Consider the following 24,102-nt stretch of genomic DNA (forward strand, 5'->3'; position numbering starts at 1 on the left):
TGTGCTGAAAACAAATTGGATATGAGAGGCGAACTGTGATTTCTTTGGGTTAACACCATTTGCTAATATTCAAGAATGTAAGACTTAGTAATATACCAATGATCTAGCTAGCTAAATATTCCATGTGACGGTAAGCAAATGCCAGAGAGTGGCAAGCAGAGTGTGGGAGAAATATCTCCTTTGGTTATTCCTCAGCACCTGACAATCAAAGCAGCAGGTCAATAGGATCCAAGGGAGGGGGCACATTTATTACATTTTTATCCTAAGAGCTCAGCACAGCACCCCTGGTTGTTGCAAGGCAGATAGGCTGAAAGACAGCAACCAGACCAAGGCCACCTAGCTTCTTGGCCATGTGGGGATCGGAACTTGGATCTCCCTGATTCTTTCCCAGTGATCTAACTATTGCACTGATGGGCTCTCAATCACACCTTTTGATTCAGCTTATGCATTTTTGCCAAGTGTGTGCAGTCCCTTCCTTTCTACTGTGGACCTATATTTACTGGAGAGCCACATGTTTAGGAAGAAGCGTATGCTTCTCCAAGTTTAAAAAGGAGGTTTAGATAAAGGTGCCGCTGGGGGGAAAAGACGAGGAAATAGCTCCTTTGCAAGAGCAGCAATTTCCTTTAGCAGATGGCCTTCAAGCAGCTTCCGCCTCAAAGCCTCATACTACTGTTAGAAATAGTTATAAACTTAAAACACATTTGGGGGAGGAAGCTGGAGTCAGCTGATGTGAAGTAAAGAGTTAGTTCATGATGCATGTATGATGGGTCATGAACACACTGTGTCTAGGTACGTAGGCTTTTAATGTGGTGGTGGTGTTTAGGGTGGCCCTGTGGCAAGGGCGTACCCACCATTCAGCAAGTTAGGGCAGCTGCCCTACTCTAGAAGCAGGGCTGGTGGGCAGAGGCGGAGCACAGCCCGGCGGAGCGCGAGTTCGCCATTCCCGCCGCACCGCGCCGCACCCTCCCTCCAGCTCCCCGGCGCGCCCTCAGGCAAGGCCAAGCGCGGCGGGGAACCAGGGAGCGCGGCGCAGCGGGCGGGAACGCTGAACTCGCGCTCCGCTGGGCTGGGCTCCGCCTCCGCCCACCAGCCCTGCTTCTAGGGAGGGGCACAGCCCGGCGGAGCGCGAGTTCGCTGTTCCCGCCCACTTTGTGGCCCCTCCCCTTCCGTGCCTTGGCCCCTCCCCTTGCTCCCCCCTAGTTTTGATCCTGGGTACGCCCATGCCCTGTGGTCTAAACCACTGAGCCTCTTGGGCTTGCCAATCAGGTGGTCGGCAGTTCAAATCCCCATGACAGGGTGAACTCCTGTTGCTCTGTCCCAGCTCCTGTCAACCTAGCAGTTCGAAAGCACAGCAGTGCAAGTAGATAAATAGGTAAACAGTGTTTCCGTCACAGTGTCCCATTGCACCAGAAGCGGTTTAGTCATGCTGGCCACATGACCCAGAAAGCTGTCTGTGTACTCTCCAGACTACGACAGCCACTCACAACTCTTGATTCAGAGCTGTTCAATTACCTCCAAGAGATCTGTTTCCAAACAAGAGGTTTAAGGATTGCAGACTTCCTGAATAAACACATTTTCTGTGGGTGAGGCAACCAGCCCTGGTAATAAACTGCTGCTTTCTGCCTGAAAGAGCAACACACACCATTTGTAGGAAGAAAGAGCAACTACCACTTGTTATTTTTAACAGAATGAAAGAATGTTGGCTTAGCTGACCTGCTTGTGTAGCAATCTATTTCAGGAAATCCGAGATTGAGCAATAAAAGCAATTACCTCAAAATAATTTTTAAGCTAGGAGTGTCATTTTCAATACTTTGTATATGGCATCAAATATTCAATTATACTTTATATAATATAACATTAGATCAAAATCTCCTGTTTCCAGGTGAAATCCCAGGAACATGGAAGGAAGCTTACATAACAGCAATTCCAAAACAAGATTCAGATTTTAAAAATTATAGGCCTATCTCATTATTAAATAATGATTATAAATTATTTGCAAACATTTTGGCTAATAGAATGAAAAAAATTCTAGGTGAATATATACATCAGGATCAAGCAGGGTTTCTTCCAGGTAGACAAATGAAGGAGAATATAAGAAATATTCTAAACGTGATAGAATACCTGGAGGTAAAAAATGAAGAAGAAAAAGCGGTAATGATGTTTATAGATGCTGAAAAAGCTTTTGACAATGTGTCCTGGGATTTCATGAAACTGTGGAGATAATTTTTTAAAAGGAATACATGCAATATATTCAGAACAGAATGCAAAATTAATTGTAAATCAGGTGATAACGAAGGAATGTAAAATACAAAAAGGAACTAGGCAAAGACGTCTGTTATCACCACTGTTGTTCATCTTGATCCTGGAAGTACTTGAAAAAAATATAAGAGCAGAAAAAGAGATTATAGGGATAAAAACTGGGAAGAATGAATTTAAATTGAAAGCCTTTGCTAATGATTTAGTAATTACGGTAGATAGAAGATCCGAAAAACTCTCTCCCTAAGAAAATTCAAGAATTTGGGGAAGTGGCAGGATTTAAATTAAATAGAAATAAAACTAAATTATTAGTTAACATTTTAAAAGAAGAACAGAAAAAAGATTTGGTGCAAAGTATTGAGCTACTACGTGAGAAGGACAACCGTGACTTCAAAGAAGAATGGGAACTTTTTACAAACTATTTAAAAAGACAACAAACGGATCTGGAGTCCTTGGCATGTTTTGAATAAACACCCACAATTTATTAGCAGAACATATGATAGATAAGGCAATGTACAATTTTGTAACATGCAGAAAACAATATGTACAAACAAATCAGAGAGGGAAGCTGAGGGAAGTCCTTAGAGGGTGGGAGAGGGAGGGATGGGAGGGAAAAAAGGGGGGAAATTGTAATTGGCTATGTTATTGGTAATTTGTATTGTTTAAAAAATCTATTTCTTCAATAAAAACATTTTTTAAAAAACAACCTCCTGCTTCTTCAGCAAGTCATACAAAACTTTATTTTTTTTTAGAAGCTGCCTAAAGCCTCCTTGGGAAACTAATTTCATCCCTCAAAATTCAGGAGGTATTGATCACCACAGTAGATGTATTTATTCTGATATTTTTATATTGTTGACTTCTCTATTGCTTTTACACAATCATAAAATCAGTCCACAGTGCACTCAAGTTTAGTGACCCCAGTGTTAGCTTTGTAATGTTTGAGAGGGCCCTAACATCCCCAGCCGAAATATTCTTACTGATATTCCTTTCTGCAAAACCCAGACCCAACAGGATTTAGTGATGCTTTGCTGATGACACATCATCATAAACCATTCCAAGCACCTATTTGTTATAGTAGAAATATTGGGGTCAAATCATGTGCTATGTCAAACTACCTCTTTATCTGTTATTCAGAACAAACATCATGGACAGCAAGGCACTTTTTTTGTTCCACACAGCAGGCTTCAAATACCAAGATCATCCTGTTTATTTCTAACCACTTCCAATCTTCCTCCTCCCTTCATTCATCACCTAGATTTACATTAAACGTGAATCAGCCTAACAATGTTACAAACTGGCAACACCTCAATGTCCCTACTGGTACTGAAGGATGGGCTAGAATGGTAAGGTACCTTATGAACTTAAATAGAAGCATCCCCAAAGCATTCGACGGAAAGGTCATGCTAAAATTAGTTTATATCAGCTCAGGGTCTGGAATATGACTATTACAGTAAAATAAAATGAGTAAAAAATGCTTCAAATCTCAGTATGATGGAAGATACAAGTGTTGAAGATGCACTGAAAAGTTCATCTTCAGTTCCCTAGCACATCTTTCAAGTTCCAAGGTCTAATTGCAGATAACATCACGTTGCTATGTGAACTATAGAAAATGTATACAGTGGCAACCAAATTGCTAAAAGCGTAATCTGAGACTCCATATGAAGCTGCCTTGTATAGATTCGGACACTGGTCCGTACAAGATGATGACTGGCAGCTATTTTCCAGGGTTTCAGACAGGAATCTCAGGCAGCCCTACCTAGGGCTACCAAGGAATGGACATACAAGCCAGAGCTGCTCTACCACTGAGATGTGGTCCTTCAGTTTGTTATTATTTACTGTATATAGAAGCTATTTAAAAGACTATATTTTGTTTATTTTAATCTTAATTTTATTTATTTTAATTTTTAATAAAAATGTTTCTAGCCTGCCTTTCTTCACGTAGTACAAGGGCAAGGTACAAGAAATTAAAGCGAAAATATATATATCAATTACAAATCATTGAACAAACAATAAAAACAGAAACAGATAAAAAAATATGGCAGAGTCAGTAGTACCAGTAAACAAGTATCAGAATCTGACCAAGTCATTAACTTCCCACCCAAAGGCCTGTTGGAATAAATAAATTTTAGAATTCATTATTTTTTATTTATTAATTAAATGTATTTTTCACTTTTTACAAAAAGAAAAAAGGGTCTAAAGGCAATTTAGGTAAGATTGAACCAGCAGAGGTCTTGTTTCAATCTCAATCCAAGTTTTAGCCCCTAAAAGCTAACAGAGGCCAACATCTAGCACATAATGCTAATTTAAGTGGTGTTAAGTGCCAAGAAGCAGAAGTTTAATCCAGGCAAGACAGAAACTGTAGTGGTGGGTCAGTTTAGGGATAGAGCAGGGGTCAGCAAATTTTTAAAAAGGGGGCTGGTCCACTGTCGCTCAGACCTTGTGGGGGGGGCAGACTATCTTTTGAAGAAGAAAATGAATGAATTCCTATGCCCCACAAATAACCCAGAGATGCATTTTAAATAAAAGGACACATTCTACTCATGTAAAAACACGCTGATTCCCAGACCGTCCGCGGGCCGGATTTAGAAGGCGATTGGGCTGGATCCAGCCCCCGGGCCTTAGTTTGCCTACCCATGGGATAGAGCAGACACCCCCAAACTGCCGGCCTCCAGATGTTTTGGCCTACAACTCCCATTATCCCTAGCTAACAGGACCAGTGGTCGGGGAAGATGGGAATTGTAGCCCAAAACATCTGGAGGGCCGAAGTTTGGGGATGCCTGGGATAGAGAGTCAACAGATCTACCCATCTAGATGAACGTGCAAGGTGCAAGCTACAAGGTGTGGTGGAAACACCTTTCAGGAACAAATTCCCTCATGGATGAACTCCTGGGGCTGCATGCCAATGGTGGGCAGGACCACTACTAAAATGGGCAGTGCTACCATCTCTCTCTCTCTCTCTCTCTCTATTCCCACACACACCAATTCACAAACATTCACACATCATGTGCCTCCGTTCCCCTCCATTCATATTCTCTTATACACACAAAGTATTGAGAAAGGTATTAGGAGTCTTGCCAGAGGGGTGGTGTGATCTTTGTGGAGGAAGGAAGGAAGGAAGGGCTAAGCCCTGCCTCTACAACTGTAACCCTCCTAAATAGCCTTCTGGAGGGCATTAGGCTTGGAAAAAAATGCTTCTTAGTGGAAGTAATGGGTAGCTTTTTTCAATCCAGCTTGCTGAATGGGACTGGGGCAGAAGGGCAGGGGAGAGGAGGCCCAAGGCTGAATGGAGAGGGCCTGTGGTCCATATATGTCTTGTAAGCCAGAGGTCTCCAGCCTATTCTTCCTGCAGTGCTATATCAGCCAATACAGAATTCTGTGGGCTCACCTCCTGAGAAGGAAAGTTGGTGGTGAACATATTATTCAATTGCACTGGCTTCTTATTTGTTTCAAGACCCAAATCAAAGTGCTAGTAATGACAATATCTAAGAAGCAGTCAGCAGGTTCACTGCAAAAAAAAAAATCTTAAGAGCACAACACTTAAAATTACAATGCAAATCATAGAAATCAATGGTCATTACAATAGTTCCCACCTTCAGTGGATAAACATGTGCTGTACATGTAAGGTATAATCATACAAAATTTTATTAAGTGTTACAAAGCACAAGTATTTAAAAAAGGCGTGTTTATGTTTTAAAAAATCAGAAGATTAAAAAAGACAGCACCAAAATATACAGTATGGAAGGCACATGTTGCTTCAAACATACTAATTCATTGCTAAGTGTAATTTCATACATTGTAAGCAAATAGATTGAATTAATTAACCACCAAAAATATGAGCTACATTGTTAACTGGGTTGATCTTTTAAATTTGTATGCAGATCCAGTGTTAACCTTCATATTTTCCCACATATTCATGTCTAGGACTATTACAATAGAAGAAATCTTTAAAGCAAAACATGTTGTAAACATTCAGCAGGCAAAATGCTACCTGCAATATAAATTTAGTCTACATTACCATCTTGTCTGTAGATTCTAAAAGTTATGACAAAATACACAGTACTTCATTTGTTCCGTAACTTGAAATTCATGACAAACAAGTTGTTTCTTCAAGTTTATACCACTGTTATGTCACCCATCCTGCATGCGTGGCCATACTATAAATAGAGAAAATATTATCAATCAATACAGAGCTCTAGTATATTCAAGTATAAATAATCAATTTGAACTGGAATATAAAACAATTAATCCAGACACCCCTGAGGTGTAAAATTGTTGTGGCTGGATAACTGCAAGTCTAATTCAAATTGTAAAGTCAATGAAATTAAAATTGTGTGAATGCTCCAGGATCCAAATTCTCCCTTCCAATAAAACCAGTTCTACTTATTCAAAAAGAGGAAGCATCAAGCTAAGTGGTTTAGGATTCTTTCTGTTGTATGTTTGTTTATACATGAATTTTCTTTTTTTACATATAATCAAATCATTCTGAACAAGCTGGTGCACATTACAAAAGTAAAAAACACTGCATAATAGCTTGTACTTCTGACTCCCAATTCTAAAGACTGAAGGAGCAGGTGAGAAGCAATATGTAGAACTCAAGGTTACGAGTATGAGGCAGAATTCAAAAACACAAAACAATTGACATTTTTGACCCCCTACTTTTATTTTAATTTGTGTAGGTATCTTAATTTGTTTCTGTAATCAATTTGAAATAAACCTTTCCTTCTCCGACTGTTGCATCTCTCTCCCAAATTTTCACTCCAAATTCTTATCAAGTTCTGCAAGCTGATTATTCGCATAACAGTCTCCAAGGTTGTTGTCTTCTTTTAATTCTTAGTCATTCTGCTTTCATCTCTATGTCTACGTCTGTTACCATTTTAATGAATCATTCTTTTTTTATATAAAAAAAACTGTTTTAGAAAGAAAAAAACTCAGAGGACTCAATGTTATACGCTTCAGACAGTCTTTTATTAAGCCTTAAAACCTTCTGAATTTGGCACAATGGTCTGGATCTAAGGTTCCACTTGTGGGAATGATGTATCCAGCTTAGATAAAGAACAGAAGAATAACTACGGTACCTAGAAGATATTTATCTAATTGTGCAAGCACATGCAAAACCATTTGCACAAAATCATTTACTCGAATGTAAGGCACACCTTTTTGGGCCTAATTACTTTGCAAAAATTTGGGTGCACATTAGATTTGATGTTGCCAGCAAATACTTTTTTGGTTTCAAGGTTTTTTTTTTGAAAATTGAGGTGCCCATTAGATTCGCTGGCGCATTAGAATCACATAAATATGGTAGTTAATGAGAGTCCACTAACATAAAACTAATTTGGATGCTACAATGTCCCAAGTTTCAGTATTGGCAGGAACCCATTGACCTAGGAGTGAGCAGAATTTAGGATTGTGGGATATATTGGATTTTTTTCTTCTAAAACACCCAAATCCCTCAACCAGAGCCAGGTGCAAAACAGTGGCAATGGGGAAAACATAGAATGATAAATATTTAAGAAATAGATGCCAGTTAAGGGAAAAAGGAAATGAAAATTTTTACTTCGTACAGGAACTACATAGCATAAGAAACAATGGATATGCAGAAATAGCCACAAATCTTTCTTTATTCCATTTATGAACCGCTTCCCATAAAGCATTTAAAAGCAATTTTAAAAGAAAAACATCTACTGTACAACGAAAAGATGTATTTTAAAAAGTTCAATACAGATAGTCATTTAAAATACTGGCTGAAAAGGAAGACCTTCAGCAGGAATAAAAAATATAAGAAAGAGAACCGCTGTCTGATACGAAACAGACTTTTAAAGGGTATTAATGTTGCAAGTGTATTCATTAGAAGTACTGGAAGCAAAAAAAGCAGAATGCCCTGGTTAGCTCAATTTAGGTCTACTAACAGACTACCTGTCACAAAGAATCTTAAACCAATGGATTTTCTCAGGCAATAAAACTACCTCTTTCCCTTATAAGCACATCATCACCGGAAACAAGGGAGAGTTGATGTCTCAACTTTTTGTATGATTTGGCATGATCAGGGTGTACTATTTCTGCTCTAGAGAAGTGTTCTTTCCTGCTTCCAGAGTCTTCTCATCTAATGCATTAAGACCTGTCCCAGGAATTTATATCTCTCTAGAAGGGCAGTGAACCAAAAAAGATTTTTTCCAAGTGCCTTAGAAAGTTTGGTCTTTTTTAAATAAAATAAAAAACACACACGATGAACTGACATGCCAGTGGCTTCTTCCTCTAGACAGCTTTGCTATAAAGGAATTTAACTTTGGGCTTCATGGCTATTGGTATATCAGGCAAGTTTATGTTAACACAATGAGAACAATAGATCTGTTCATCCAAAAAACACAAATAATCCTTACTTCAGACAGTGGAATTTTAGGTGTTTGGTGAACAGTATGTTCTCAACTAAACTACTCATCTTTTCAGTAATGGCAAGGTGAAATACCAGCCCCTTTAGTTCCATTATAGAGTGTGTGTGCGCGCGCACACATGCGTGCACAAACACACACAGACACATACTATGGGAACAGCTGCATGCCAAAACTCTTTCAAAATTCAATGCTGTGAGATAATTACATCTTAGAATATTTTATTAACCAAGGATGTTCTATATTCAAGATACAGAAATTCGCTATGTGGAATTGAAATGAACTCCACAGGGGTGAACAGGAAATGAAACTTAAATTGGTTTTATAGAACCAATGCAGTTTTTAAAAGAAAGTTTATACAGTATCATCACTCAGAGGAAGAAAATACAAAGCTTTATCATCATGAAGGGGAATAAAACATTTTAGATAGTCTGTTACACATTAACAAATCCTAGCTGATCCAAGCCAAATGTTTCCTAAATCAAAACTTTTAACAGTGGTATAGGATGCTTCAAAAATGTGATACGCAATCACTAAAAGAAAATAAATCTCATAAAATTGATACACCACTTGATTGTGAGAAAGACCTCAAAATTGTTTACAAAAAGAGTAAAACAATGAAATTTATGCCACAAGGGTGAATGAGTTATTTTCTCTATCAGTGTATTTTTATTATTCAGGTACAGTATGGCAGTGTCAGCCTATTTAAATGACAATATGCATTTGCAAAGAACCCCTCCTCCCCCCTTGCTTAAAATGCTTGGCGAAATACTGAATAATGCTATAAGAGGCTGAGTTGGGAAATGGTTCGTGCATGTTGTATAGACAAACTCTTTTATGAGATTATGTAGTCTTTGAGTAGTCTTATACCAAACCTACCACCAAAGGGAATTTTTTTACACATTTACCAAAGTCAAAAGGAATCAAGACACTAGGGTCTGCAAATGGATCATGTCATACATCTAAATTTTTCACCATTTTAAGACATGTGTGATAGACATGTTTTCAGATTTTTTAAAAAACATTTCTACTATTTCTAACCAATATTAAGCAACATCTACTGCAACAATGAAGTGCTACTTACTTTACCACAGAGGTCAAGTGTCTGGTTTATATTTTATTTAGGCCACCCCATTCTAAAAGAAAGTACCTGTCAACTTGTATTTTTTTTAAAATAAACTAAGCAGCACAGCTTGTTCCTCCCCACCCCAGGCAAAAAACATTTTGCAGTTAGGTTGTCAACCCAAGATCCAGTTTTCAGCCTACTCTTTGTGATATTATACTTGGAAACGGAAGAAGCAAGATCACAAGAACATTTACTTCATTTTGGCAAATTCAGTTTCAATTGTCATTCAGATTCTCCACCCCTTTCTAATCCTGGTTATGTTGTTTTTTCATTCAATGTTACTGACAAAATTTTAATTCCTTTAATTCCTTGCCTCACTTGGTAAGTGTTCTGGTTATTAACATCAGTCCAGGTACTTATCGGTGGCCTGGTCTGCATGACACACTTAAGCCAAACATTGGTTTAGTGAGATTGTGAAAACATGTGGGCTCACAACATATTTGCTTCTCTGTTGTTCTGAGTTAAGCCAGTTTGCCTTACCATGTTGTCCAAACTGAGGCTTATGTTAAAGACAGAGGTGCTGTGTGGATAATTGATCTGAATAATTGATCAATTTCCAGCTTTGGATGCGATTTTTGCCTGGCTGGAATGTTTTTGTTTGGCTGGAATGTGTCCTTTAACTTCTGCCTCTCTGTGGTCTGGATGGAGAAGAGAGGTGGTGGGTGTGGGTGTAAAAACCAACTTTCTGTACCAAGGGAAAACTTGCATTAGTTGCTTGGCCCACTTTGGCCCTTTCTGGCATGGAGGCCACAGAAGGATGCCCTGATGCGGCCTTCGGTGTGAAAGGAAAGTTCCCCGCCCCTGCCAAAATCCAACCTTAAGGTTACCAGTGCACGAACCACAGTGCTCAGGCTACCTTAAGATCTGGAAGAACCAGTGTAGCCCAAGGTTAAATAAAACTTGCAGTTCAATGAGGGAAAGTATTAATCTACAGGCAGAGATCCAACATTGTCACTCCATTCCCTGAAGCTTCTACTCCTATTCCCGTAAAGATGTTAAGTCCCTCAGATATTTGTTGGCATCCGTCTGTCCCAGGGGACACTGCAGGACTGCTCCTTTGAACTGTTGGAAGGTTTCAGCAGAGAAAGATATGGGAGAGACCTGTTTTGTTGCAGCTGGGGCAAATGAAGGCACCCGGTTGTGCTGCAGCAGATGAATCATGGTGTTTCTTCTCTCTGTGCTCCCCCCAGCGGTCATTCCTCCTCTGGTCACTGCTATTGATACGCAACCTGACTATCTGTCTCCAGGCACTGTGGTTGTCTGCACACGGCAAGTTTGATGTGGCCAGTCCTCATGTCACATTTGCAGACATCTTCATAATGCAGTTGGTCTGCCAATGGACCTGGTGCCTTAAGCCCCATAGAGCACATCCTTGGGGATCCTGCCATCTTCCATTCTGTGGACATGACCACAGTGATACCCAAATTCTTCAGCCCATATGAAAGGCAATGAGGCGTTGCTCCTGATGGTTTTAAGTTGCCCATGACTAACAAATTGCACTTCCTCTTGCCACACATACTTTAGCTTGTTTTGTTTAGCATATTGTATTACTGGAAATACTACAGTATGGATGGTTATAGAATTAGAAGTGATGGGAAAGGGCAATCTATTTACTACCAGAAAGCAGCAGCAGCATCACAGAAAAAGCTGGCAGCTACAACACAGGCTCTCAACTATGTTCCTCAATTCACCAGCTGTGCCCAGAGATGTCAGCTTGCTTCAGCCTCAAAAGTAATCATTCACAAGTCCAAAGCCTTGCATAGCGTTTGTGCTTTATTAACTTGGCACCCGTATGATTCAGTATAGCAAATTAGATAAAAGTAACAGAAGGTATAAGCAGAAAGGGAATGAAAGTCCTAAACTGATTATTTATTTTATCAAGCATCACACCTTTGACAACAAGGTTGTCTTCATATTTTTAGAGTAAGAGTGGGATATAATTTATTTCTTATAGCTGCATTATACTACAGGACCAATAGTATAACAATTATAGTATTCTCAGCTTTTGATTTCTTTAATTTTAGAATTTCTGTTTTTTGGAAGCCGCCCAGAGTGGCTGGGGGAACCCGGCCAGATGGGCGGGGTATAAATAATAAATTATTATTATTATTATTATTATTATTATTATTATTATTATTATTATTATTATTATCATTAACTATCCTTTGCATGCTTTGAAGGCAAGCCTTTTGGGGCTTTGTGAATTTTTATCTCAACCCATAATCTTAAAATTGGCTTCAGATGTTATGACATGTTTTTCTTTAAATCAGAAGTAGAACTTTTGCAATCATACCCTGAATGGGAAAACTACACAAATTTCTACACACAATGAGAATTTTAAAAGTATGCGTTTAGAATTTGTATGCAGTCTGGGAACAGTACCTAGTTTACAGCAGTTTGGCAGGAACAAAGTGCCTATTTTTTTCCTCCCCCCCCCCTTATAAATTCTAATTGTTGTTGATGCAAAGTACCTTTTGCTTATGTTCGACAATTTAACATTAATATACATTTCATACAGTAATACCTCGGGTTACGAATGCGATCCGTTCCGGATCGCAGTTCGTAACCCGAACGCGATGGGCGCCGCCATTTTGCGCATGCGCAAAGCGCAGATCGCGTCGCTTCTGCGCACACGCGCGCGGCGAAAACACTTCCGGGGTTGCGCAGTTCGTAACCCGAACTGTTCGCAAACCGAGGTGGTCGTAACCCGAGGTACGATTGTATCTGTAATATTTGTAATAATTCTTCAGCTGGTTGTTTATTGTTTTATTTTTAACTTTAGGTAATTGTTGCTCTAATGTAAACGAATATACTGTAGATCTCATTGCAACAATGTTAAACAGATGAAAATGAATAAAAACTGTTACAAAAAATAATAATGAGTTTTCCGAATGTCTTGAATACTGATGGGAAAGTATCTTATCAATAGTTTAACCCCAATCTTAAACACAACAGGAACCCATGTTGTGAACAAATATTAGTATTTTGCTTATAGATAGTTACTGAAACTTTCCCTTAGGGGAGGCTCAGCCATTTTATACTGCTAGCAAGTGGAATCTGTATGATTTGATGCATTTAATATGTGGTTTTAGATTGTTATGTATCAATTTATTTTTATTGCACATGGATTTTTGTTTTTACATTTCTTTCCTACAGACACACTTGTTGGGAAGCATTTATAAATCCTGAAAGCAAATAATGTACCAAGCTCTCTTCCTGTTATGACAATGAAAAGGGTTAGCTACTTATAAGAATCTAGACTCTTATTTGTGGAAAACCTGGAATAAAAATAAACTATCATGCCTGCTACCAATTTTTGAAAACCCTAAAGAGATTTAATGAAGGATTTATAAACTACTTCCCAACAAGTGCTTCGCACAACAGAAATGTAAAAAACCAAAATATAATTAAAATATATACACAAGAACATCCAGACACTTACTCCAGACTCCATTCTTGATAGACCTGTTCTTTCTATATAATGAAGGTATACAAAAAAAACCCTCAATAGTTTCAATGTTCAGACACCTACTCATTCAATCATGTGTCTGACAACATACATTATACTGTAGTAAAAATATCTAAAATCCAATAAGCTAGCACAAGGCTGAACAGATAAGCAATTACTTTTTACAAGCCATTATCCTTTCAAAATTACTTACAGGAGAAGAGAGAGAACACACACTCAGACACTGCTTCAGAATAATAGTTTTCACTAACAACTTTATTTCAAGTAATACAGAAGTTATGAAACTACAGCAATTTGGGACTTGTCCTACAAATTTCAGTGCTTGTACTTCAGAAGTCTGAAAAAGCGAACTGCATACAAACTGCATTCATTGCCAAATCCAAAACCTATCATGGTGCCTCATAAATGTCCTGTATTATTGCTCCAATTGCTGAGTTATACATTAACACCAAAGGGGCCTAAGCATTCTTAATAATGAGCAAAAACTAGGAAGGTCCACAAGTACAGTTATCCCATTGCCTTTAAACAAATGAATTACCCTTTGTGCAACAACGACTTCTACATGCCAAGAAAAATGAATTATTTCGTAAGAGAAACAATATCAAGATTGCCTCCATCAACAGTGAGGAGGCTCAACCCCAAGGAGATGATATTCAAAACTTTGCTACTGACGTTTTAAAAAATAATCCCTTTTTAAAAACTATTATGAGTTCAATGTTATGAGGGCATGCTAATCAGAGATACTGTTAAATATTTATTTGCTTAAATGTATGGTAATACATTAAAATTATTAAATCATTCTAGGTACCATCTTTTGATTGAAAGCAAATGCATTTCATAAAGACTGCCATTTTATATTTAAGCTAAAAGACTTGCCATTTTAAAATCAACAACATACGAAACTGCTGTGCATGAACTACCTTACAGGTGGACCTAATATTTTTACTTAACTGCTTGCTGCCTTTCAGAGAGAGGTTTAGCAGAAGTACTATTACCATCTGAACACTTTTACTTGAGTTATTCTGCTACCTCCTCCCATCTAGCAACTGGGATGGCATTATTTTTACTTCTACATAAATCAGTATCTGACACCTCTTTTTTAAATGTCAAATCAATACAGACCATATTAACCTTAATCCCTACATACCAGCTCCCCCCCCTCAAACCCTGATTGTGCTGTTGTTGCACAACTTCTCTACAGATCATCAGCATCCGGATAGTAAATTAGTACAATAATGAACTGACTGTGCTGACACTGTTGGTATGCAGGGGCACAGTGCCATCCAAGGCCATGACCTATCTCCCTACTCCTGCTTCCTGGTTTGTCAAAGCAACAACACACACAGCCTAAAGAAAATCTGACAGTTTACCACAGGAAAGTTTTTCGGACCTTATCATGTTTATAATAGCAGTGTCCTTCAGACTGGTGTTTTAGTTATTCAGTAGGGTCTAGAAGTTAAGTGCTTAGAGCAAAGTCTGTCCCAAGTCACTTCTTACCTAAAACATATAGATCTGCTATGTCAGTTCCTATTACTACAATCTCCATGCAATTTTATAAACAAGCAGACACTGTCAAGGTCCCAAAGCCTAAGAGCTATGTTTTGAAGGCACATCGCGCTATCCTTCATTCTACCCATTTATTACTTTCATGTGAGATGACAAGTTAATAAATATGCAGAAATTCTTCTGACTGGTGTGCTACCACACAATTATGCCTTTTGCCCATTTACACCACAAGTAGAGAGTACTGAGACAATGCTATATGAATATACCCCATGCTCATCAACTGTGCAACACGGTATTTTAAAATTGTTCAGTGAAAGCTAATCTACTTAAGCAGTACGACAGAATTCTAGAATCTGGACTGCGCAGTAGGGTCGACCTTTTTGAATATTCCTACAAATGTTCCCTCTGTGAGACATAATTTGCAGGTCATGGACAGAGATTTATTAGTTGTTGCCTGATGTGCCCGTTTATCACACTTAATATTTCTTCTTTGAGTGGGGAAGCATGCAAAAATACAATAGCTTGCCTTCAGTCTGAACCAAAAGAGTCCAGAATTCAACCAATCTATTGTGTATAATGTCAAGCCTGACTTCAAGTAGTAGTGTGAGCTCCCCGCCCCCTCAAAAAAAGTGGTTCTACCATGTTAAATATTTAAAGGAGGCTTACTTTCATATTGCATGTTTAGGTATTATCATCATCATCATCATCATCATCATTATTTGTTTCCTTTTTTCAAAAGTCACATGTTAAATTCCTAATCATCCATCCGCCTGGTGCAACACAGTAGATAAACAAGTTTTACAGGAAATAGTAACAATCCCCATGAAGGTATTATAGATACAACAACAAACAAAAAGGAGTCATTTTGAAACACAGGACATTATGACATTATGTAGGCAATTGAGCAACATTCAAAACATTGGCAAGGGGGAAAAAGTAAACATCAAGTAAGAAGGAATTAAGTCACAGTGTTGTGTTGAAAACTATACCTTCATCTTGTAGCACCTTTAAGAAAAGTAAAGGCAGGCACCAGAATATTCCATAATTGAAACTTAACTTACAATCAGATGTAAAGTTTATTGAAAAGGCACAGATGAAAAAAAAAGGATATTCAATCCAACGGCATCAGATAATCTAAAACATCTCAATATATGAAGACTATTTACACACTTGCAATCTATTCACTACCAAAATTCATCAGGGCGTATGTACTTCACATAAGAGTCCTGATGTGAAGTTATGCAAAACTCACTATAATACATGAAAATACCAGATCTACCCAAGGTAAGAAAATCATAGATATCTTTACAGCATTGGTTTTTTTATCTGATGTTTTCATAGCTACACACACAGGTGATCCAAATTTCTTCAAGTTGGAAGAGCAGATAATGCAGACATTGTATTTTACTAACATCAGAGCAAATAATACACACTAATATAGCTTATTGCAATGGCAGTTTAAATATCTGCTGATATTTAAATCCATGAAATTATGACAGGGAACATTTCCATACAAATTCATTATAAATGGCTTCCTAGTAATTCATCTGGTTATTTAAATAAACAGATAAAAGGCTATAAATTAGGTAGAGGTTTCACTTTTATGGCCTTCTAGGTTTTTCTTTCCTGTTTTCTAATTAAAATAGTATAGGCATACAGATGGGAGGAACAACGAAAAAATATTATCAGAAGGTATTGGAAAGAGCCATTGAAGGTATCAATACTGCAGGAAAACTAGGGGACAAAACCCTTAAGCCCTTCACTATTGTTACACAACATAAAGAGCAATACTAAATATCCCAAGAACACACAAATGATAGTGGGTTGTTTTTTTATAAAAAACCAACGAACCCGCAATTCAGACTTCCAGAGTGTCTGACATGCAGCAAGTATTGGTTACAGAATGCCAAGTGTTAATTTAGAAATAAGACTTCCGTTTTTATTCTTAAATTTTCTTTTTTAAAAAATCAGGTGCTTATTGTGCAAACACACACAGTGTTATGTATCCAAAAATAAAGAGGTTTATGCTCATGTGGCAAGCAGTACAGGATATGTTTAGTGGCTGCATGGTCATAGTAAATTACTAACTTCCTACAAGAGAAAGAGACCAGTGGTAGTGCCTTTTGAACAACTGGGGGGGGGGGAAACCCCAACAAGCTGGTTGTGTCTAACTGTAACTGACAATTCATTCAGTTTAAAGTTGTTGATAAAAATATCCCATGGTCTATATTACAAGAATTTACGTCCATCTTTTACACAAGACATTTCCATCATTGTAACAGATGTTGGATATATTTCATTCACTCTAAAAATGTAAGGACAAACAATTCCTGTCATACAGTTCAGTATCTCCTAATATTATCAAAACGTCAGAGCTAAGGGTTCATTTAACAACCCATACAGAATTTAAATATTGCTAGTGTTTCATGTTTACTCAGAGATGACAAAACTTTCTTCAAAAGTTTCAGTTTTTAGTGTATATGGACAAAATTGGTACAAAGGTGGTAAACCAAGCGCACTTGTCAATGCTCGAGATCAATTCTGTGCATATTTAAAAGTGTAGAACGGGAACAAGTTAATGCACAAAACTGCAGAAAGTATAAATTAATGCTGTACTATACTATGGAACCATCTTTGCTTTGTGCTGGAATCATCACAGGAATTGCTCCCATTCTACTTAGATTAGGTGCTGCTACCTTTGGTGGTTGAAAATTTGGATTCTGAGGAGGAGTACGCTCAAAGTCTTCACTTGGTACTTTGTTGTATTGAGTCTTGGCATATCCATCCATATTGGAAGGAGACATTGAACCCAAAGAAGAGCGATTACTCCCTATATAGCTTCGGGCTGTTGAACCACGACTCTTCGGAGGAGGAACATCCTCTCTGAAAAATTAAGCAGATTTTTAAAATTACTTACGAGTCTTATAGGAAGGAAAGCCCAAACACTTAGAAATATCCCCATCCATATTGACTTGGTACCATTTATTTCAATGAAACATCGGCTCAGGGCCCCCCTCTGCCAATCCTGGCACCTGAGGTCTGTAGAGAAAGTGGTCTTTAAGGTATTTGGGGCTTTAAGCACCATCCTGAGCACCCTGAATTGGACCCAGCAATGAACTGGCAACTAGTACAGCTGTTTTAAAACAGGGGTTATATGGGATCTAAACAGAACCCTAGCCAAAAGTCTGGCTGCTGCATTTTGGACCAATCAGAGTTTCCAAGTTGCCTTCAAGCACAGTTCCACACAGAGCACATTGCAAGAATCCAATCTGGAAGTTACCAGAGCATGGAGTACAGGAGCAAAGTTATCTCTGTCCAGAAGGGACCATAGCTGGCAAACCAGTCAGAGGTAAGGAACTCCTAGCGACCAAATCCACTTGAGCCTGCAATGACAGTGCTGCATCCAACAGCACCTTCAAGCTGTGAACCTGCTCCTTCTAGGGGAGGGCAACCCTGTCAGGCAGGCCGTCTCCCCACCTCCTGGACATGAGAACACCCATCTTTCAGGATTCAGCTTCAGTTTATTGGCCCACATCCAGCCTTTCCCCTCATCCATGCACCAATCTAACGCCACAACTAGAACAAAGAGACAGAGCTGTGTGTCAATTGCATATTGATGCTAAATAGCATGGGGTGGGGGGCCAAGATGGAACCCTGCAGGATCGAACAGGACAACTCCCATGGCACTGAATAGTAGCCTCTCATGATTACTTTCTGGAAATGGCCCTGGAGATAAGAGTGTGACAACCTTCTGAGATACTTCAGAAGGATACTGTGGTCAACAGTACTGAAGGCTACTGGGAAATTGAAGAAAACAAGCAGAGTCCCACTCTCCCCATCTCTCTCCCAATAAATGTAATCAACCAGGGAGACAAAGACAGTTTCAGTGCCATGACCAAGCCTGAAATCAGACTGGAATGGATTTAAATAATCAACTTCTTCCAAGCATGCCTGAATCTGGACAGCCGCCACGTTCTTGAGCACCTTGCCCAGGAAGGGGTATTTGCCACTGGGTGATAATTGTCCCGGGATATCTTCTTAAGGAGAGGGAGCACCACTGCTTCCTTCAAGGCAGAAGATAACTCTCCAATCCCCAGTGAAGATTAATCACCCTCTGGACCCACCCAGTCAACCCCTACAGCTTGTCCATATCATCCTCAAGCTGCAGCTACCTAAAGTGGTGATCCAGTATAGATGGAGCTGCTGACCCCTCAATTGGATTTGCTCTTATTGTGGCATCCAATGCCACTGAAAATTTGCATTGCAAAGTTGTTACAGCAGGCCTTCAATGGTGTCAAAGCAAGGCTCTCTTGGTCAGGTGACTCTGCAACGGTGTGTTGGATGGATACTTGTGAATGCAATGATGGCCGAGCAGCTTTCTTTGTCACCACCACTAAATAGTACACATTTATGAAACTGCTTCTTAGGGGCCAACTTTGGCATGTATACTATATAGTCTCACCTGCATTTAAATGATGTTTTTAATAGATTAAGTAAGGTGGTGATTTTTTAGTGAAATAGTTCAAACTGGTAGCTTATGTACTATTTTCCCCAGGGCAAATTGTTAGGATATTTTAGTCTTATAAACCCTATACATACTATTGTATATATTTAATATTGTTTAAATTGTTTGTATAAGTTATAAGTAGCTTTGAGCTTTCAAACTGAGAGCAGGGCAAGGGGAAAGTATGCAGTCAAAGAAGTACATGAGCAGATGTCAATGTTTCCGGTATTTCATGCAAGTTGGTTAAGAAGAGTTTGGATTTGATATCCTGCTTTATCACTACCTGAAGGAGTCTCAAAGCGGCTAACAATCTCCTTTCCCCTCCTCCCCCACAACAGACACCCTGTGAGGTGGGTGGGGCTGAGACTTCAGAGAAGTGTGACTAGCCCAAGGTCACCTAGCAGCTGCATGTGGAGGAGTGGAGACGCGAACCCGGTTCCCCAGATTACAAGTCTACCACTCTTAACCACTACAGCACACTGGCTCTGGTTAAACTATATGCTTTTGTCAAAACGATTTGTAAAAGCGACAATTAAATTTTTGAGCTCATGCCCAGTTTCTCATGCCAGAGTGACACACCTTATATCATGTTGCACTTCTTTTTCGTATTTCTTCTCTCTTTGTTTCTTGCAGCAACAGAAGATTATAAAAGCTAGTAAAGAGAGACCCAAAAGAGTCCCTATTACAGCTCCAGCAATGGTTCCAGCTCTATTCACCGCTAAAACAAACAGAACAATGATATAATTAATTCTGCAGTTTAATGATAAAGCCTTACCAAATTACTATTTCTATGTTTTTGCTTTCAAAACATAATACTTACGAGGGGTGACATTCAGCACAAGAGAACACTCATCTGCACCAACTCTGTTGGAAGCTACACATTTGTATGTGCCAGAGGAAGCCCGAGAAGCATTTTTAATCAAAAGATCACCTGTATCTGAATCTGTAAATATATATATACATATATATAAACTTCATTAGAATTTGTCAAAAATAGCATGGGTATGAATAATCAATAAAGCATGGATTTATGTTATTACATGTTTAACTTTTGACTGTGCATATTACTTACATAAAATAATTCAACAGAGTTAAGATGCAGAAGGAAACATGAGCAAGTAGTTTGGTTTCCAAACATATTCGGAATTAGCAAGCGGAAAGTCACATGTCTCTGCCAACTCACTCACCCGATTCCTATCAGGAGTAGTCTTGGGGCTGCTGCTATAATAACCCTCCAAATCAAGACGAAGTAGTTATGAGGTACCAAACTGATTAGCAACCAAATCTGCTACTCCTATTTAGATGTTTACTAGCTATAACTTAAACTGAAAAAACTCCTGCCTCCACCTATTTACTTACCCATTTAATCTAGGTTGATCTAGAGAGATTTGGTATTTTCTACCTTGCCTGGATAAACTTCATAGTATTACAAGAGGATACCATTTTCTTCCAAGCTTTTTTACGATTCACATTATTAGTATTATCCAATGAAAATTTTTATTAAAGTTAATTAACCGACTGCTGAGAACAGCCTGCTTTTACACTTTTATAAATAGGAAAAATAAACTAACAAAATATTTAATGAACTGGGGGACGCTGTTTCCCAACCTTAGGGCCAGGAACCCCCAAGGGATCCATGGGTAATGCTCCTCCAAGTCTGCAGTTGGTTGATTTCCTATGCTGCTTTACCTCTTTGCAGCAGCATTCCCATGAGTGCTGTGTTATCCTTGAGGAGACTGTAACTGCTGGAAATTGTGGGAATGTGGTTCAGCAGCATTGGTCTATGGCCTTCCCTGCTTTCCTTTGTTGCTGTGAGGTGTACTTGGGGAAACCTGCTGGCAAGCTGCAAGTATGTAGCAGAGGCATGTTGCATTTGGGGTTTGGGGGCCTTTTATGATGCACAGCCCTTAGGGCTTATTGCAGAAGGTGGAATACAGTGTGGAGGGCTGTAGACCCTCAATTTAATTTTAGTGGGCTCCACATTGTGGGCTTTCTGCCTCCTAATTACTGGCTTCATTTGAGTTCCTCAGTTTCAGCAGCAGTGGAGATTACTTCTGGTGCTTTATTAAAGAATAAAATTTGTGGATTTGGGGGAGTTTTCTGCCTTGGAGATCATTTGGGCACCAGACCTTTTAGGGCTGCCTGATGTCCTCAGCAGCATTTGCTGCTCATGCCTGCCACCTTATGAAAATAATAAGAAGAATACAAACAAAACCTATAAATGAAATAGAATCAAATTAACTGTATATATAAGTAGATTTACTTACAGGAATTATGAAACTTACCGAAGAATACAAGAGAGTCATGATTCTATAAATTGCCATATACAGTGGAACCTCGGTTTATGAACACCTCGGTTTACGAATTTTCAGTTTACGAACGCCGTGGACCCATCTGGAACGGATTAATTCACTTTCCATTACTTTCAATGGGAAAGTTCGCTTCAGTTTATGAACGCTTCAGTTTATGAACAGACTTCCGGAACCAATTACACCAATGCTTCAGGTTAAGTACGCTTCAGGTTGAGTACTCCGCGGACCCGTCTTGAACGGATTAATCCACTTTCCATTACTTTCAAAGGGAAAGTTCGCTTCAGTTTATGAACGCTTCAGTTTAAGTACTCTGTGGACCATCTGGAACAGATTAATCCACTTTCCATTACTTTCAAGGGGAAAGTTCGCTTCAGTTTATGCACGCTTCAGTTTAAGTACTCTGTGGACCGTCTGGAACAGATTAATCCACTTTCCATTACTTTCAATGGGAAAGTTCGCTTCAGTTTATGAACGCTTCACTTTATGAACAGACTTCCAGAACCAATTGTGTTCATAAACCGAGGTACCACTGTATATCATTGGTGGCAGTTGAAGTTTTCTTTATAATTCTTTTGGGTATTACTCAGAAATAAATATTTGGTTCAATTTGATTGATTAGTTATGTTGTTGATCACTGGGTGTACCGGGGAAATAAATAATTTTATCTTATGTCTTTCATACCTTTTTGAATGGATTCACTGGGTTCGTCAAGGGGCATATTGGGGAAATAAATGAATTTATATTTATAGATAAATTGATATGCAATACCTTTTGGAATTAATTGCTTAGGTTTTGACTTGTGGGTACACTGAGGAAATAAATAAATGAATCCTTGCTGCTTTCTTTGATTTTGGCACATTTGCATTTTCTTTTAAAAGTGTTACTGTGTTCATAATTTTTTTGCTCATTATTCACTATATGAATTAAAGTTGCATAAAATTACAACAATTAGCATGTGGGGGACCATGAATTTTGTTGAGGTTAAAAACATCCTCGTAAAGGTTGGAAATCACTGCAGTAAAATGCATGATAGAAATCATTTTTGTGCTGCCAAAAATGTTTCTCTACTGTTTCCACTGCCAAAGACACCTTCTAAATCCCAAGCTGAGCATTTGAAAACCTTTTGACAGTCTGGGGCAACAATAACCATATACAATGGTACCTCGGTTTACGATATTAATCCGTTCCTGAAGTCCGTTCTTAAACCAAATCCATTCTTAAACCAAAGCATGGTTTCCCTAATGAGGCCGTCCGTCACCGGTGCCCTTCCACCGTTCAGATTCCGTTCTTAGACTGAGGTAAAGTTCGCAAACCGGGACACCACTTCCGGTTTTGTGGAGTTCGTAAACTGAATCATTCGTAAACAGGACTGTTTAAACCGAGGTACCACTGTATAACTCTTCTTTTCAGCAAGTCCCAACCTGCATGGCCCAAGGAAACATCTCTAGAAAATTCTTTTAAGAAACCCAACTCTTTAAAATTCAAAGCTCTGCTTGTAATTAGTTTAGCATTTGAAGTTAGAAGGGAACAGACACTCGTGTTCTAATATGAAAACAACAGTAATAACATAGAAGCATACTCAGTGATGATCTGTCCGGAAGTCCTTCTTTACTCATCTTCCCCCAGTGGTAGCTTATAATCGGAGTTCCTCCTTGGGAGTTACATTTCAGAGTAACATCAGTTCCAATCTCTTGCGATCCTTCGACATAGCATTTGGTCTTTTGGGGTTTTTCTAATAAAAGAGTATTATTATACTATGAATGCAAACTTTAGAACTATGTACGGTACTCATTAAATTGTATATGTAGCTGCAACATAAACCATACATACATCACAGACGTTTTACACACGTATTTTATTGTCTTTCAGATATCAGTAGGTTGCAAACAAATTGTTATTACAATTTCAAAAGATTAAGCTACTTCTTCCACAAACAATATGAGGCCAACTACAGAGCCATTTATTAGCATATCACACCACATACAGTGGTGCCTCGCTAGACGAAATTAATTCGTTCCTCGGGTCTTTTCTTATAGCGAAAAATTCGTCTAGCGAATCCCATAGGAATTCACTGAATTTTTTTTGACTTTTTTTGCCCATAGGAACGCATTAATTGAATTTCAATGCATTCCTATGGGAAACCGCGATTCGCTAGACGAATTTTTCGTAAAACGCATTCGTCTAGCGAGGCAACCTCCGCTCGAAAAATCCTTTCGTTAAGCGGAAATTTCATTAAGCAGGGCATTCGTTAAGCAAGGCACCACTGTATTTGTCCTACCCACCAGTTTGTACTATGTCTTGCTTCAAAATGTAACAAACTAATGGTCATGGTGCTCTTTAGTCTGAAATATGGCATGCAAAATGCTTTATTTCCTGGCCCAACCAATGCAAGGTAAAAAGGGGGCCGATTTAAATACTGTCCACCTAACAACTCCTCTTTACAATGCTTAGAATCTGTAGCCTTTTAAACTGTGTGGGAGGGGGTGGTATTGTTCTGTTTGTGTTTTTATACTATAAACTGCCCTATGATATTCGGATGAAGG

At 38.7% G+C, this 24,102-nt stretch overlaps 1 protein-coding gene across 2 annotated transcripts in view; it reads right to left on the bottom strand.

Annotated features, from left to right (window-relative positions):
• Positions 1-2,714: 2,714 nt before the first annotated feature.
• Positions 2,715-24,102, bottom strand: part of CXADR (CXADR Ig-like cell adhesion molecule) — a 37,114-nt gene continuing 15,726 nt past the window's right edge. The window contains exons 4-8 of one of the 2 annotated variants that reach the window (XM_035115143.2): positions 23,139-23,291; positions 20,068-20,190; positions 19,827-19,965; positions 17,440-17,626; positions 2,715-6,410 (exon numbers count right to left, since the gene is read on the bottom strand). In XM_035115143.2, the coding sequence (XP_034971034.2) occupies positions 6,369-6,410; positions 17,440-17,626; positions 19,827-19,965; positions 20,068-20,190; positions 23,139-23,291 (644 nt within the window). In that variant the 3' untranslated portion in view covers positions 2,715-6,368. Of the gene's footprint in view, positions 6,411-16,565; positions 17,627-19,826; positions 19,966-20,067; positions 20,191-23,138; positions 23,292-24,102 lie in introns of those variants that run through there. The other variant, XM_035115142.2, reaches the window with a different exon arrangement.

The sequence above is a fragment of the Zootoca vivipara genome, chromosome 4, assembly GCF_963506605.1.
Source record: "Zootoca vivipara chromosome 4, rZooViv1.1, whole genome shotgun sequence".
Taxonomy (NCBI): Eukaryota; Metazoa; Chordata; class Lepidosauria; order Squamata; family Lacertidae; genus Zootoca; species Zootoca vivipara.